This window comes from Gossypium arboreum, chromosome 6, assembly GCF_025698485.1.
Source record: "Gossypium arboreum isolate Shixiya-1 chromosome 6, ASM2569848v2, whole genome shotgun sequence".
Lineage (NCBI taxonomy): Eukaryota > Viridiplantae > Streptophyta > Magnoliopsida > Malvales > Malvaceae > Gossypium > Gossypium arboreum.
Genome location: NC_069075.1, coordinates 23,456,568 through 23,473,094, shown reverse-complemented (window position 1 = coordinate 23,473,094; position 16,527 = coordinate 23,456,568). Strand labels below are relative to the sequence as shown.

The window sequence follows — 16,527 nt, the reverse complement described above, 5'->3', positions numbered from 1 at the left end:
AGCTTAACACTTGTAAGCACACACATTTGAGATGTCTTCATTGTTAACATTTTTTTTTTTGTATTGCAAGAGTTTCTTAAGGTTTTGAGGTATAAAACCTTAAGTAATTTGTAAAGGGTTATAGTTGAGTCTTGTAAAAACTAGAGGGTTCTAGTTTAACAACAAAAAACTAGAAGTAAGGTTCTATCTCATCTAGGGGTGAGCAAAATCCAATTCAATTCGAAAAATTCGATAAACAATTCAAATTTTAAATTAAATAGTTTGAGTTATTTGGGTTAATCAAGTTATTCAGATCAACTCGAATAAAAAATTAAGTTTTTCGATTTAACTCGAATATGAATTACACAATTCGAGCTATCCAGAAATCCAAATAAGAAAAGGCAAAATTATGTCGTTTTGATAAATGTTTACTCATTAAGTTAAAAGGCAAAACCATTATATTGTTGATGTGGTTAAATAATTTTATACTTCGTCTACTAATTAAATAATCGGTCTATATAAACGCAACATAAGTATAAATAATAGGATTTGTTAACTCGACTCAGCTTGAATCGAAATTTTTTGACTCGATTCAATTCGATTCGAAAAAAATCAAATTGAGTTCGGTTGCTAAAATAGGATTCGTCAACTCGACTAACTCAAAATTTTTTTACTCGATTTGACTCAACTCGATCGAATACTCACCCTTAATCTCATCATTGTGGAAAAGATAGGAATTGTAAAGGTTATACTTGAAATTATTTTACTCGATTTGACTCGACTCGATCGAATACTCACCTTTAATCTCATCATTGTGGAAAGGATAAGAATTGTAAAGGTTATAGGGATTGTAAAGGTTATACCTTCTCCTTGAAAGGTAATAATTTCAAGTATAGGGAATTGATAAATTCTTGGTTGAGGTATAGCAAGGTAGTGGAGGTAGGCAATTGGGGCTAACCCATTATAAATTGAATTGTCCAAGTTTTTCTTTCCTTCCCTCATTATTTAAAAAAGTTCGCAAAAATTTTTAAAATATCAATTCACCTCTTGTTGGTATTTTCGAGCTTAACACTTACGATAGAACTTGAACTCAAAACACCAAATATACACTCTCCTAACTTTATCGTCTCAACTAAAAAAACATTTGGTTTTTATGTAAGTTTTTTAATAAATATATTATATAATTATTTTCACCCTTATCGTGGCTATGCCATAGTCTTATTGATAATGTCGTCGATTGAGTTAGTGTCACAAGTTAACTTGATACCAACTCAAGGAAAACGAGAATAGTACGATAAACAATTAGAATTCATTTAATATTCTTAATACGGTATATTTATCTATTTAAATTTCTTTTTACTCATAATTCAATTTTTTTTTATTTTGATTTCATACATATTGTATTTATGTTATTATTGTTGATTTTGAATCTTACATTTTATTATATATTATTTATAAACACATTTTAATTTGTTAAATTCATGGTTGTTCTAATTCTTTTTAAGAAAAAATAGAACAGGAACCTAAATCAAATTAATTAAAACAAGTAAAAAACCAATTTTAAACAAACAAGTAGTAACAGCTGTAAAAGGTGAGTGCAAATCACGCGTTAAAAAACGTGACTAGCAAAATATTAGAGTTAATATACCATTTAGTACTTGAGTTTAACTTTAAAATTCAATTTGGCACCTAAGTTTTTGTCTTAATTTAGTACATGAGTTTGACTTCAAGATTCAATCTGATACCCAGATCAAATGATATCATGTAGCTCAATGAACTTTTTGCACGTGTTTTCTAGGGAAAAAACATAAGTACTTAATTGGGACATAGAAAAAAATTAAGTACTAAATTGAACGATAAAGTTAGACTCAAGTACCAAATTGAGACAACCAAAAAACTTTAAGTATCAAATTGAAAAAAATTCAGATACTAGAGTGAGCACCAAAACCCAAACTTAAGTACCAAATTGGGAAGAACACTTAGATACTAAATTAAACATTAAAACCAAGCTTAGGTGTCAAATAGTATATTAACGCAAAAAGTTATCAAACTCCATTTCCTCCCAAAAGTTCCTTTCTCTCCACGAAGCTGCACGTGTGAAAGAGTCGGTCCCATTTTTATACGTGGCAAAGTTCTATTAGTCCAAACTCTCCTTAATGATTTGATCACAGCCGTCTGATCATCCAAAAGAAGCCGACATTTGTCCCCTCCAACCTTTGTCTTGACCGTTCGTGGAAGTTAAAAAAATAACACACTTCAATATCAAAAAGAAGAAAGAAAGAAAGAAAGAAAGAAAAACACAGACACACACAAGTCTTTCTTCAGCAAAAGGAAGAAGGAAAAGAAGAAAAACAAAGTCTTCTTTTTTCCCCAAAACAGGTACTTCTATTTTCATGCTATAGAAATTTCACTATTTCACTATTATTTTTTTGGTAAATTTTCTTTTCAGCTCGTCTTTCTTCGTTTAGGGTTTAATAAGCAGAAGGGTTATTTTTTTTGGGGTATTTTTTTAGTCTTCTTTGGTATTTTTGCTTTGTAATTAAGCTATGCTGAAGAGGTTTTATTGTGTTTTATGTGGTTAAAAGACTTGGGTTGACTTCAATTTGGGTGGATTACTTGAAGGATTTGTTTTGTTTTAGCATGGTCTCTTTATGAAGAGTTTTTCTTACCGTTCTCTTTTATCTTCTAAATTTCCTTTTGTATGAAAAGTTGTCTCTTGAACAGAAATCAAGATCTAATTTTCAGAATTGTGGTATTCAGTGTTCTGAATTGATTGTTTTAACATTTCTTTAGTTGTTCTAGTAAAAGGGTAATCGACTTTGACTTTTAATCCTCATCTTTTTCTTTGGTTTTATAGTTGCTATACATGTCTCACTGCTCACTAATTATGTTGCTTGAATATTCTTTCTTTTATATGTCAGTCTCTTTTGTTTTTTTAGTCCTCTATGCTGTCTGTTTTAATAGCTTCGCTTCTTACCTTCACTATTCATCTGGCACAGTTTCTGCTGGTGATTTGATTATTTGGAGGGGTTTTTTCCCCCACTGATGTTCCGGAATCGAGATTTTGATATATATAACTGTTGTAGATCAAATGCCATCTTTAAGAATGAAGACCAAATCAAGCACGGTTTCTTTAAGAGACAAAAATAGTCTCCGTGTGTGTCAGAGGTCTAGCATGATTTGCAAAAGGCCATGCTGTCATGTCAGGGTTTCCCAGCAGGGAGCTGAATTCAGCACATGTATTCAGAATTCTCATGATGGTAAGCAACTTTATTGAACAACACCAACATTTCTCTAATGCTAATTTTAGAGTTACAGGAGCTTCTTGGACTGTCCTATTACCAAGATTCACAAATTCTTTGCTGTTTGCTTGTGTCTTAACATTATGTGCTCTCTTTAGATTTGAGTGCATTAAAATTAGCAATTTCAAAATATGAGCCACTTTGAGGATTGAAATATTAATTTATCTACTAAAATCGTTGCAGATAATGGAAAATTAGGATCTCGTTTATACATCCCTTCCCTTAAACTTATCAGTGCATCATCTATGTGGTGCTTCAATGAATAAAAATGTACTGCTATTCGCTCAGTCATTTGTTTACTTTTATGCATGCATGATAGGCATTCTGTTTGTAGGGATAAGAATATATTGGTATTCATTTCTTTACTTCTATCCATGCATGTATCTTAGCTTGTTTCATGTGCATACTGACTGTTCTTGATAGATCCATCAAATGTAGAAGTAGCCTCCCCAATTTTTAAAACTGATGGAGCCAGTGCTCAGCAACTAATTCTGGATGAAGACGGTTCTGAGCTTCGGAAACAGCTTCCAGCTTTTGTTGATTCTGCAACTTTGGGAGGAATGGCAAGTTTTTATTACCTTTTAGGACCTTACTTTGTTAGTTTTGTTTTTACTCTGCTTTTTGAAGATGTCATGTTGTAGACTGGCTTATGACCTGGTTGCTTATCAATGATGCCTTATTAATTTGCAGGAATCTGCCCATACATGTGGCTCAAACTTAGAGACAATATTCTCTCCTTATCTGGAGCCAATCCAAATACACAGTGAGCTAAATATTGACAATGATGCAGGTGATTCTTTGTTTCAGTTGGTTTGCATGAATTTCTTTTCCATTCTCCAGTTGTGGCTAAGAGAATAACTTTTTTTTTTCAGGGGCATTTCTAATTGAAATCCCTGTCTAAGCATAATGATTAAGTTATAATTCCTTATCTCTTGGAAAGTTAGTTGGCCTAAAATATGATTACCACTTAGTAGCTCTAGAAACAAAGAACTTAGTAGAAGAAAGATTCTTTTTGATCTTGTTACATGCTTTTGGGGCAATTTGTACTTGTATGAACTTTTAGCATTTAGCGGGTTTTGTGCAGTTGATATCTCGTTAAATAGTAGTATTGTTTTACCTGTATTCAATGCAGAGTAGAATGAAGAACTTTTATGGAATTCAAATATTCTAGATTCACGTCATGAGGGTTGCAAGGTTCTGTTAGGATAATTATTTGACATGGGGTTTCTCTTTCTCAATATTTGTAGGGAGTAATAATGGCCTTGAACTGCCAGCATTTGGGGCTGATGACAGTGATGATAACAAAAGCTTATTTGTCAGTCAAACATGTAATGTGTCAGATTTCTTTATATCTGACATGATAATTGCGAGCATACCCTTTGATGGAAATGCTGTTGACAATAACTTCACAGGGACCTATTCTTTTCCTGATTTTAAATGTTCTGAGCCAAGTATGTTGTTTGATGTGGCCGAGCAATGCATGATACTGCCTTTCCTTGAGGACACTGTCAAAGCCAATGATACTAACGATTTTCATTTGCATGAGGAATCCATGATGGCCCAAGATAATACTGGTTTATGTCTAGCAATTGATCAGATGAGATCCTGCCTACAAGAATCTGATGTTAACTCTGACACTGATCAAGCAGATGACTTTGATCCACAAGCATTTATAAAAAATTTACCAGAGCTATCTGATGTTGTATCAAGCTTCCGGCCTGCTAGTGTTCTGACAGAGGCTTGGAAAAGGAAGCTGATAACTCTTGTGCTTGATTTGGATGGTAAGGCATGTGCATTTTGCATGTTTTGTATTGTAGACTTATGCCTTTCAAAGTAATCCATCATTCATGCACCTTACCGCTTCTTGAACATTTCTTCAGATGAACTAATTATTTCTTGTCATCCTTCTAAATGGAGTATCAAACAAACTATTCCACGTCATAAATGAAGCCATAAGGCCTATAACCTGGAGTTTGATGTACTGTGAGGAAGACCAAAGATTTTGGCTAGAACTGATAAAAAAAAAATACTGGTGGAACCTTTCGGGAACTTATTGTCTCAATTCCCATAAACAGTTCACAGGGAAAAAACCACTACTCTGAGGAAAATGTTGTCTTTGTATGTCATAATCACCATACATGCAGAGTTTATTCTGTTAATGAGGTCAATATTGAAAATTTGCAAGAAAATTTACAAATGCTTTCTGCCTTTCTGGAGTATAAGTAGATTGCATGTCCAGTTTTGTTTGCTAAAATGTTGATTATTAGATGGTATTATTCACATAGGTGAATTATTTTGGATGGCATTTTTTATCTGGAAGCTACATTCTCGTTTTACAATCAGTATAAAATTATTTGAGCTTTTACTTTTCTTTTCTCTGTTCTACTTGGTGCTTTAAACAAATTAATGATAAATAGTACTATAGTGTTTGATCACCATTTCTTTGACACATGCAGAGACTCTCGTCCACTCTACACTAGAACATTGTGATGATGCTGACTTCACCTTTACAGTATTTTTCAATATGAAAGAGCACACTGTGTATGTAAAGCAGAGGCCTCACCTACATACCTTTTTGGAGAAAGTTGCAGAGATGTTTGAAGTCATCATCTTTACTGCCAGCCAAAGCATTTACGCAGAACAATTACTGGACATATTGGATCCAGATCGAAAGTTCATATCTCGACGGGTTTATCGTGAATCATGCATTTTTTCAGATGGAAATTACACTAAAGACTTGACAGTTTTAGGTGTTGATCTTGCAAAGGTTGCTATTATTGATAATTCTCCACAGGTACTTTTCTACTCACTAAAGGTTCATGAACTTAATCTTTCTTGCCTTCAATTTCAGTCAAGACATATAGTTGCCACCCTAGCTGTCATCTTTCCCTATATATATATGTATATATATTGCTTTTAGCTTAAACTTAATGTGCTTGTGAGATTTACTATTGCTGAGGCAAAGAGTATATGTATGTGAACCGGTGATATATTGTTTGTGTCTTTGTCATTAGAAAGATTCAGATTTGGAGGTACTTCTTGTGGTTGAGTATGCATAAAGTTCATTTAAGAACCATCCAACTAACTGAGCTTTATGGTAAGACTAGTTGAAAGGACTCGTGCCTTGCTTCTTAATATCGCCTAGAACTGATAGAGGTCTTTTGTCTAGTAGCAGCATCAAATGCATTCTCTTCTATCAACTTAAATAGTACAGGGTGAAATAAAAATTGGGAAAGAGTGATGATTTTCGTATGCTTATACTTCTATTGCTTAAGAATTCTTCTTCACTGATTTCAGGTTTTCAGGTTGCAAGTGAATAACGGGATTCCTATTAAGAGTTGGTTTGATGATCCATCCGATTGTGCACTAATTTCATTACTTCCCTTCTTAGAGACTTTGGTTGATGTTGATGATGTCCGTCCTATCATTGCCAAGAAATTTGGTAACAAGGAATAAGATTCTGAATAGCTTTTAATATATTTCCTTGTCCTCATATTTGATTTTAAGTGAAATTTGGCCTCTAATTAAAAACTCAATTCTCTTCAAAATTAACCATGAAATAAGGTATCATCTGTCTTCTTCTTCTGTCAGCATTGCTTGTTTCCTCTTCTTTCTACCCTTAGTTGACAACCCTGTGGAGTGCTTGTTGTCTTTTAATCAAAGGTAGTCATAGAAAGTGTCTGTTTACTGTATAGTTCAAGTTCCAATGATATAAGCTCTGTATATGAATTATTGTTGAAATATAATTTTGCAGATTCCTGTTTGCTATCTTATTCTGTTGCTTTTATCTTGTTTTTTATTCATTTTTCTTCTTTTTTGTCGTTTTCTATGAAAATTATTTAGACCCCCATCTATGCTCGTATTAAGAAATTAAAAGTTTAGAATGGAAGCTTGTAGGAAATTTTATCTGTCTGACTAGGCCCTTCTGTTTTTTTGATAGTTCATACTGGCATCAGTGCATAGTTTTTGTTAGAAAAACATACTAGCTTGAACCCCTATAAGATCTTAGCTTAAACTTTTGATAATTATGTCTCTAAATTCCATAACTTGAACTTTGGATAATAATTTCTGTAAGTTCTATATGTGAAACATATTGGAGGCAATCGGAATTTAATTTATTATTTATTTGAAACAAAAAGTTCTACTGTCTAAGATAAGACCCCGCCATTGTAACTGTCAATATGAAGGAACATAAGGCATAGATGCTTTGTAGTAAGGAAACTGTATGGGATATTGGAAGTTGTAATTAGTTGGTACTTTTAGTTGTTGCTAAAGTTGGGATGTAGATATGATTTTTTTTAAGTGGTACAATAATTTTACAACACTTGATGATGGCTCTGATTGTGCTAAATAAAGCTTGTCTCAAATAAAGTTAAAAATTGCGGCTTTAGCAGTTCCTAACATAGGACCCTGAGAAAATGAAGTAGTTGAGGATGGAAAGAATAATCAAATCTGACATCTTGATCTGCTTTTATTAGTCTTTGTGTGCACATTACTGCTTGAGCAGAAGCATTTCTTGTTCCGTTAGGTGGATACATGGCATGATGGTTAATGAGGATGGTGCATATCACCTTTTCCGAAGGTCCATTTATCTAACCTGTCGGCTGCTTGGCCTCAGCTGCATGCATTAAGGACCAGAAGATGACATTACGAACTCAAAACTGCTAGACTGCTTTCTTTGAATACAGTAAATAGAAAAATGGTACCCTTTGCCATTGGAGAGGCAACATGAGTGTTAAAGCATATATTAGCTGATAATAATGTTTCCTTCAAGAAAGTTGGTGAATTTCAGTAGGATTTTTTCTTGTATATTTTCACCTTCATACCTAGGCTTAGGTCTAAATCAAGTACACCGAACTCAGTTATTTTTATCTTCCTTCAAAGCCTCAGAAGTGATTTGAAACAGTTTGCTCAGATTAGTCATCGTCCAAATAGCTTCTCTCTCTCTTTTTCCCCTGATGCACAAACACACTTATATTTTAGTTAGGTTCATAGTGCTAACGCTAGGGAAGTGGAAATAGAACATTGTTAACAACAGCTGCCTGAAGGTTACTTAAGAGTTTAGTTAGTCATAAAGTCACTTAAGTTTTTGATTCACTAAAAGTTTTATAGGAGAAGAGTCAAACATAGAAGTCTTTTCTGATTAGGCAGATATTCTCTAACTGATTGTATATGTACTTGCGGATGCTTATGTTTAATTCATGATTTTAATTCATTGATTTCGTTGTTGTGCTTTAATGCCAAACTATCTCCTTGTATTATCTTTCTAAAGTGCATCCTTTTGGAATTGATGACATATTTAAGAAGTGATTGAGGTATTTCAGGTAAGATGGTGATATAGCCCTAGGGCCTTGGGGGTAAACTATATTGTTTCTGGGAAAGATTTAGATTTAATGATACTTATGATTCGAGAAGATAGTGATTATGTTAAACAATTAGTTTAATTTACTCAGTTGCAACACCTGGACATTTGCCATAAAAAAGAGGTCCAGTTGGGGTGTTTACTAGGATCTTGACACAAAGACTTTAAGATAGGAATGGATTCGAAGATGGAAAACAATGACATGATCTGGGGTTCTACAGTGCAAGAAGGAGCTGCCTCCTGGTCAAGGTTTGGTTAAATTATAAGAAGATTATGGAGTTGAGGTTATATTGCCATCAGCAAAATTGGAGAGTTAAAGAGAGGAGGCTTATAAGAGTTATAGCTACACTGCTTGTCATAACATCTGTTGAATGCTTTGAGTTTGATCATCTTAACAGTTTTAAAGTTTTGCATGCCTTACGTGCAGGTCTTATGATGAACATTACTAGATTATCCGCTAATGGCAAAATAATAGGTACGCGGAATTCCATTTCTGTGCAACCTTTCTTCCGAATGTACTTAATATAGCTACTGACCTTGTATAATGCTGACAAGTTTTCCCACTTTGAATTTCCAAAGTGATTATAAGAACAAATGGAGTGATGGATGTAAATTTTAGATGATAAAGATAATTGTTGTCATTTATAGTTTAATGTTATTTTTCCCCTCCATTTCTTACTTGTATGTATATGGTAGGTGTTTGGAGGTTAACAGAATTACTTCATAGCATACACTTTGAACCCTTGTAGAAAGCTTTCACATAACTGCTAATTTTCTTGAAAAATTGTACATTTTAAAATTATTTCAGACCGAATTATTGTAATTGTTATAATTTTATGGTTACTACTTATTTGTTATCACTGCATTGATTCAGATAGTCCTCCTTTGATTAAATTTTATTGTATTAATAGTGCAATGCAGTGCACTGAAGTTACTCTTACCTTTTTTGGTTGTTTTTCTGTCATGTGTGAAAACCAGTTGATGAGATCTATGTTTCTATATTCGAAAATGTCTGATTCCTGGCATGTGTTTAGTACATAGAAGCACTGAAGAAGAGATCCACCAGTTAACACAGATTTTATGTATATTCTTCAAGATTTTATTCATAATTACTGGCATTTAAATTAGTAATCATAGCTAATAATAATTTAGTTTCAACTTTGTTTTTGTTATGTTTATTTAATATTAAATATAAAAAATTCATTACCTAAAAGGTCATGCCTTTTTAAAAATTCAATAAGGAAAATGCACTTATTATTAGTGATTTCCCATCATGTTTACTTTATTATTTTAGGTTTATTTAATATAAAAAGAAAATATTTTATAATTATTTTATTACTTTATAAAAGGAATGGACATTTTGCTTATTTTTCAATTAAATTGGTATCCAATTGTCATAATAGTTCAATTAAACGCTTAAATATAATGGAAATAATTAGATTTTTTATTGTAAAAATATTATGGAAGTTTTGTATTAGGAATTTGATTTTACTTTACATTCTTCTTTTTTTAAATGGACAAATTAGTCCTTATATATTAAATAAAAGAATAAAATAGTCTTGTAAAAATGTTACTTATTTTTATTGTTAAAAATTAGTTTATGGATGTCGAGAATGAGGAACATGTAGTACATTATGTGTAATTGTTTGGTTGCTTTGTTAGCTATGTTAGTTTTAATAGAAGAGTTTGATGAAAATTTTAATAAAAAGAATCAATTTGTTCTTTGATGTAACATACATAGGCTTGTTTGTCCAAATTTAAGTAACATGAGCAAAATATAATTTGACTCCTAATACAAAGATTTTCATGATATTTTTACTTCCTTTTACCTTTCAAGATTCAGTATTATTTTTAAAACTAATTTGAACATCAGCTAATAATTAGAAGATATTCTTTTAAAATATCACTAAATGATATTGTTTTTAAAATAATATTACATTTATCTTTCAAAAATTAAAGTAACCAATATTAAAATGTATTTTAGTAATATCTCAATTGAGTTGAGTAATATCTCAATTGAGTTAATACTTAAGCTCGAGTCACACTAACAACTAATTATATTTTTAAAAGAAGTTTGCTTAAAATATATTTTAATTTATAAAGTTAGTGAATTGACTGCACAAAAATGTTATAATAAATATTTTATAAAACAAATTATTTTAAAGGAAAATATATAAATCTTCCTCCACTCTTAATTTTTTCTTTTCAAATTTCTTTTATTTTCCTCTTATACTTTTCAAAATTTTTATAAGATATTTTAATAGATCTCTCTAATTTGGCAACAATTCCTTTTTCTTATCAAATTTATTAGTTAATCTCTAAAAAAAATTTGTGACTTTACTTGTGATGGATTTTTTTTGCAAAGTTCACTTTTTTATTAATTAAGTGATTTTAAGATGTTGATTTTGTATGAGATTTCTAGCCTCTTAATTCGGTAATAAATTTTAGATTTGTATTAATATAAATCCTTGAAGAAATTAAGATTTGATTGTGTTTATAGTATTGAATTTCTCAAATAATGATTAGGAATATTTAATATTTTTGTTTAGAAATTGTTATTGCTAGTGTGAAATTCGGGTTTGTGTTAATCTTGTGTTTGACATATTGCATTCTCGTGACCTCAAAAAGCACTCATGTAGTTTTTATTTTTAAGAAAACCTACTACTTTTCTAATACAATGCCTAAAATTACTCATAATCTCTCTCAACCCTTAAATACTAATTCTATGTTAGGTTCATAAAAAATTATAAATAACAAATTCATTTTAGCTTCATAAAAAATTATAAATAACGAATTCATTTTTGCGTTCTCAATTTTTCTTATATTTCTTATAATTTGTCATAATAATTATATTTACTAAGTTAGTATTTGATAAACGAAAAAAATTGAATAATGAAAAATTAAATACTGAACTTTGAGTATAGAAATTTATAAATATTAAATTTATATTATAAAATTGTTTGGTATACTAATAAAAATTAAAACTACATATAATTGTATTATTTGATAATAGTAAATATTGATTTTCGAAAATTATTTATTTTATATTTTTAAAACATTGATAAGGGAAAAATAATTCAACGATTTCAGTTCATTAGAAAGTATCATTGACAATTGTGAAAAGTTGCTAGTTATTGAAATTTATTTGATGTACTTTTTTTAATTATTATTTTAATAATTTTATAATGCTTTTACATTTAACTATATTATATATTGATTTATCAAGTATTAATATTATAAATTAATTTATATGATTTTGTTAAATGTTTTAATATTTTTAAAATTTTGAACCATGTTCTAAATTTTTGATTCCATCAGTGTACTTATTGTTTCAACTTAGTAAAATGTTTAATGTAAGGATAAATAGATAATGTTATATTTATTTTCAAAAATAAAGTAACAAACTTAGCAAAAGCTCACTAAATTAATGCTTAATTGACTCGTGATATTAATTCAGTAAAGGGTTAAATATAAATACAAATATATAGATAATTAAATTTTATTTATTAAATTTAATCTATTTTATTTGATGTATTTTTATTTTAAAATAATAATAAAATGCAATTTGATTACCTTAAAGGGAGAGATCCATTTATACCAATGTAAAATTAAAATAATTTTATATTATTTTATTTTTTACAATTGATATTTTAACGATTTAACAGTTGAATTTATTGATATAATTGTACATATCTCAAATTGATCCGATATATCTATTACATTAATCTAAAATATTCTATATATTAATATTTATTGAATGATTGAAAGTTTTTTGTGTAAAACACATAGTTATAAAATTTTAATTTACATTAAATTTGACATATATGATTTATATGAATGGAATATAAAATATAATAGTTAAATCATTAAAATATTAGTTAGATACAAAATAATATAAAATTACTTTAGTTTTACTTACACAGGCATAAACTGATTTCTCCCTTTTGTTAAAATATTTTAATTTGTTCGCTTTGATATAACCACATTTAAAATTAATTTTATTAATTAAATATTTTCAAAGAATTTTAAAGATTTACAAAGTGAATTTAGGCATGCTGCTCGCTTCACTTGAGTTAAAATATAATTTCAAATTATGCGAGTTGGTACCTATTATTTTGAAAAAGATATATTTAGCAGTAAAACTTGGGAAGGGGGGCGAATGTATGTTGTAGATAATCAAAAGGAGGGACCAAATAAAAAATTCCAGGACCCTTCTTTTTAATTTTTGGGGGTTTTATTGGATTCTTAATGGGGGGTTCAAAATTAAAACGGAAGCATCGTCAAGATTGACAAATGATCGCACGAATGCTACGAGCTCCGTTTCTCTCACTTTCTAAATTTCAGGTACACTTACTCTTTCATACATTCCAATCTCTCTCTCTTTTTCATTTAATTTTTATTTCAGGTACCTCTTGCTTCACTTCCAGTCCTTCTTGGATCTCATGGACGGTAATTTTTATTCCTTTTAGTTCGCGATTGAATATTTATTGCTGCTTTTAAGCTTACATGTATGTCCCCCCCCCCCCCTTTTTTTTTTCTTTTTCTTTTCTGGTTCATAAAAACTTAGTTCCATGAAGTTAAATCTTAATCCAGAGTATCGGCTAATTTTTTATTTTAAATAGTGTCTAGCTGGATTTGATATTAGTTTCTATTGTAATGTTGGAATAATAGTAATGGAAATCGTAATTAAAGTCATTTCAGTTTAATTTGTTAGAGAATTTTATTTTATGAAGATGCATTTTTTATTTATATGCAGTTGCGGTACACAAGTGATTGAGAATAATTGTGATCCTACTGGAATTTCATCAAATAAGATCTCGGTTTATGGATTCAGAATGTTTTTCACCGCCACTGCTAAAGGTGCGTAGAGACTGATGACGCTAGACCATCATCATATGATGTTGATAGTATGAAGCAAAGCCGCGTTACTCTTGACCTGTTTCTGGTGTTTTTGATTTGTTATCATGGCAGTATACCTTTTTGGCCAAGATTTAACACTTTCCCTTCTCACCCTTTATGGAAAAGGAAAATTGAATGCATTTTTAGTTTTTTATATCCCCGAGAATGGATTGCTAGCATTTTGTTGAAACGTCAGTTAATAGGGTTTTAGATTAGACTGCTTTTTAATTAGTCTTACATGGGAAGTGATGCAATCTTAGTTCAATGGTTAAATGTATTTCTTATGTCATCTTCTTTGATAATATGTGTATTCTATTCTTTCATGTTCTTTCTTATTGTAGAAATTAAAACCAATCTCTTTTGTGGCCTAAGGCTCTCTTGACTTCTCTCTTTATTATTCCATGCTGCATACTATTTATTTCTTAGGACCAAAAGAATCCACTGCTCTTGCCTCGTCATATGATCTTGCACCTTTTTTTTTTCTGAATATGTTGAGTTTAATATACGATTGAACTTCATTAGCTGATGTTGAAGTGAATAAATTGCCTGGGGTTGGTCGCAGGGGTGAAGCCTGAAACTTGCTTTAGGAGGCCAAAGTGCAATTTTACTATTATACTAATTTGTAATTTTTTATAAATTTGAAAAGGTTAAATAGCAGATTTACCATTTTTAGGGGGGCCAAGGCCACTGCCTGCCCCCCTTGTCTATGCCCCTGGTTGGTCGATTTCCTTAAAAAAGTTCATTTTTCTTGGAACCGTCCTTGTTTTTATGAGGTATTAGGAGATTAAACCTGTACATATGCTGTGATATATAATTACTCTTTTCCTCACTTTCTGGTCTTTTTTTTTTCTGCGGACTGCAGTAGCAGCTGTGCTACATATTGGCTTTCATTGTTGTCTAATGTTTTATGAGGAAATTAGATTTGATCATGATGGATACTTCTTATTGCCTCACTGGTTGATTGGTTTTGTTAGATTTGTCGGCTAAGAAGTGCGTGCCATGCAACACAAAGGATCTACGGGCCATGACTGAAGAAACTGCAAGTAAACTAATTCCAAAGGTATTTTTCTAAATGTCTATTAATGTCTTATTATATAAACCAAAATCCTTTACTGTTTTAGTTTTGACCAGGTGGATGGTTGGAATATGGCAAATGAAGGGGGTACATTGAAGCTAAAAAGGTCTTGGAAAGTTAAGAGTTTCACCAAAGGACTGGAGATGTTTCAGCTTATATCTGATATTGCTGAAGCAGAAGGTACATTGTGTTATGTTTTTTACTCAATACAGGTTTCTAATGAGAGGAAATGACTGTGTAATGGACTTGCTTGGTGATTTTGGTCATTGCTTGGATGAGTGAAAGTGTTCTCCGTAATGCAGGCCATCATCCAGATCTGCATCTGGTCGGATGGAACAATGTAACAGTTGAAATATGGACGCATGCTGTTGGTAATAATTTCTTGTCCTTGAAAAGACTAAATTTCTGTTCCTCAATTTTGCCTCTTTTTGGTTTTTTTCTGTAATAGTTCTGCATTTTGTACTTTTACACGATATTCTGGTGAGGATGCTTTGTATTTATTTATTTATTTGTTTGTTTGTTTGTTTGTTATACTTTATTTGCAAGTATGCCTAAGTTAATTCTTCTAACTTGTAATGTTCAAATGTGAATGTTCCTTCTGGATAGGTGGACTTACGGAAAATGACTTCATACTTGCTGCCAAGATCAACACACTCGACCTGCACCATCTCCTTAGGAAGAAAGTTAGTGCTTGACGGGTATCCATGGACCGTTAAACTTACAAGTCGGAAACAACTATGTTCTTCTCCATCTAAGTTATTTTTCTTTTTCAAAAGTTCTGGCTCAAGCTCTGCGACATTGTTGGTCAGTACTTTGTTGTATTAAAATTTTGACTTCTGTGTTTTGAGGATTCTACAAATATGGATAACTAGATATAACATAATCAAGCACATGCAATTTGCTAATTCTAATACATATAGAGAAGTAATGAGTTGAATATTGTGAATTCAAAGGGTTGAGGAGTAAATATGTATGGTTATCGCTTGCATTATTAGAGTGTTGCCTCCAAATGAGATGGTGGATATGTGAAATGCATGATGAGTATGGGACAGGTCCGTAGCTAAGCTTGATACTTTATTTAGAAGAAATTGATGGATGCTCGGTGCTCCAACAAAGTAAGGTTACTTTATTTGAAATGGTCCGAGGTTTCCTTTAGGATGACAACATTCCAGGACCCGTTTCTTTAATTTTAACTTTCTCAAAACATCCTAGGGGAGATCATGGTTGGGTTTGGGCGAATCTTACGTAAGGTATTTAGATTTATTTTTCAATCACTAAGTTTAGTTTGGCTTGAAAAATGAGTTTATTTTTTTATTCAAGCTTAACCCGATCTAGGAAAGGTAAACTCGGGTTAAATTTGGCTCGCCCATATTTGACTTTTTGAAATTAGTTTTTATTTAAAAGTATTTTTTTAAAATATAGTAAACTGTATGCTAAAATAAAAGTTTTCTAACACATTAGACATATATTAAAAAGTATTTATATTAAAAACACTACCACAAATATAATAAATATTTTATTATATTAAAAACACAATAAATATAATAAATTTTTATTGTATTAAATATAATTTTAAAATTTTATATTATGGGTTGGGATATTTAGTTGGGTAAATTTTTTTGTATAATTGTTATTAGGTTAGTGATTTAATATAAATATAATTATTATTTAATATATATAATTAATATAATTATTTTTATAACATAATACATTCGGATCAGACCGGTTGGCTCGAATAAAAAATATTGTCCAAGACCCAGCCTATATAAAGAACATGCCATGCCTTAAACTTTATTTAAACCCATTTTTCAAGGTTCATTTTTTTTTTGTCCAAACCTCTTGATTTTTTAGATAGAACTTTAGAGTTAAACAAGTGACTAAACCCAGGATCAAATTTACAACTAATTACA

General features: G+C 30.8%; 2 protein-coding genes across 7 annotated transcripts; both read left to right on the top strand.

Annotated features, from left to right (window-relative positions):
* Positions 1-2,203: 2,203 nt before the first annotated feature.
* On the top strand, positions 2,204-9,359 carry LOC108486304 (uncharacterized). 6 transcript variants are annotated; one of them, XM_017790285.2, is made up of 9 exons: positions 2,204-2,358; positions 2,979-3,239; positions 3,705-3,844; positions 3,972-4,071; positions 4,529-4,609; positions 4,694-5,062; positions 5,738-6,075; positions 6,579-6,723; positions 9,071-9,359. In XM_017790285.2, exons 2-9 carry the CDS (start codon positions 3,071-3,073, stop codon positions 9,169-9,171), a joined length of 1,443 nt encoding a protein of 480 aa, XP_017645774.1. In that variant the 5' UTR covers positions 2,204-2,358; positions 2,979-3,070; the 3' UTR covers positions 9,172-9,359. The 6 variants fall into 6 exon arrangements, with proteins under 6 accessions (XP_017645774.1, XP_017645773.1, XP_052885707.1 ...); XM_017790284.2 differs by having other exon boundaries at positions 3,066-3,239; positions 3,720-3,844; positions 4,529-5,062; XM_053029747.1 differs by having other exon boundaries at positions 3,066-3,239; positions 6,579-9,359.
* Positions 9,360-12,788: 3,429 nt separating this feature from the next.
* On the top strand, positions 12,789-15,569 carry LOC108484650 (pterin-4-alpha-carbinolamine dehydratase 2, mitochondrial). Its single transcript, XM_017788523.2, has 7 exons — positions 12,789-12,987; positions 13,049-13,092; positions 13,400-13,503; positions 14,517-14,602; positions 14,674-14,797; positions 14,920-14,988; positions 15,224-15,569. The coding sequence occupies exons 1-7, from the start codon at positions 12,937-12,939 to the stop codon at positions 15,310-15,312; spliced, it is 567 nt and encodes a 188-aa protein (XP_017644012.1). The 5' UTR covers positions 12,789-12,936; the 3' UTR covers positions 15,313-15,569.
* Positions 15,570-16,527: the final 958 nt, after the last annotated feature.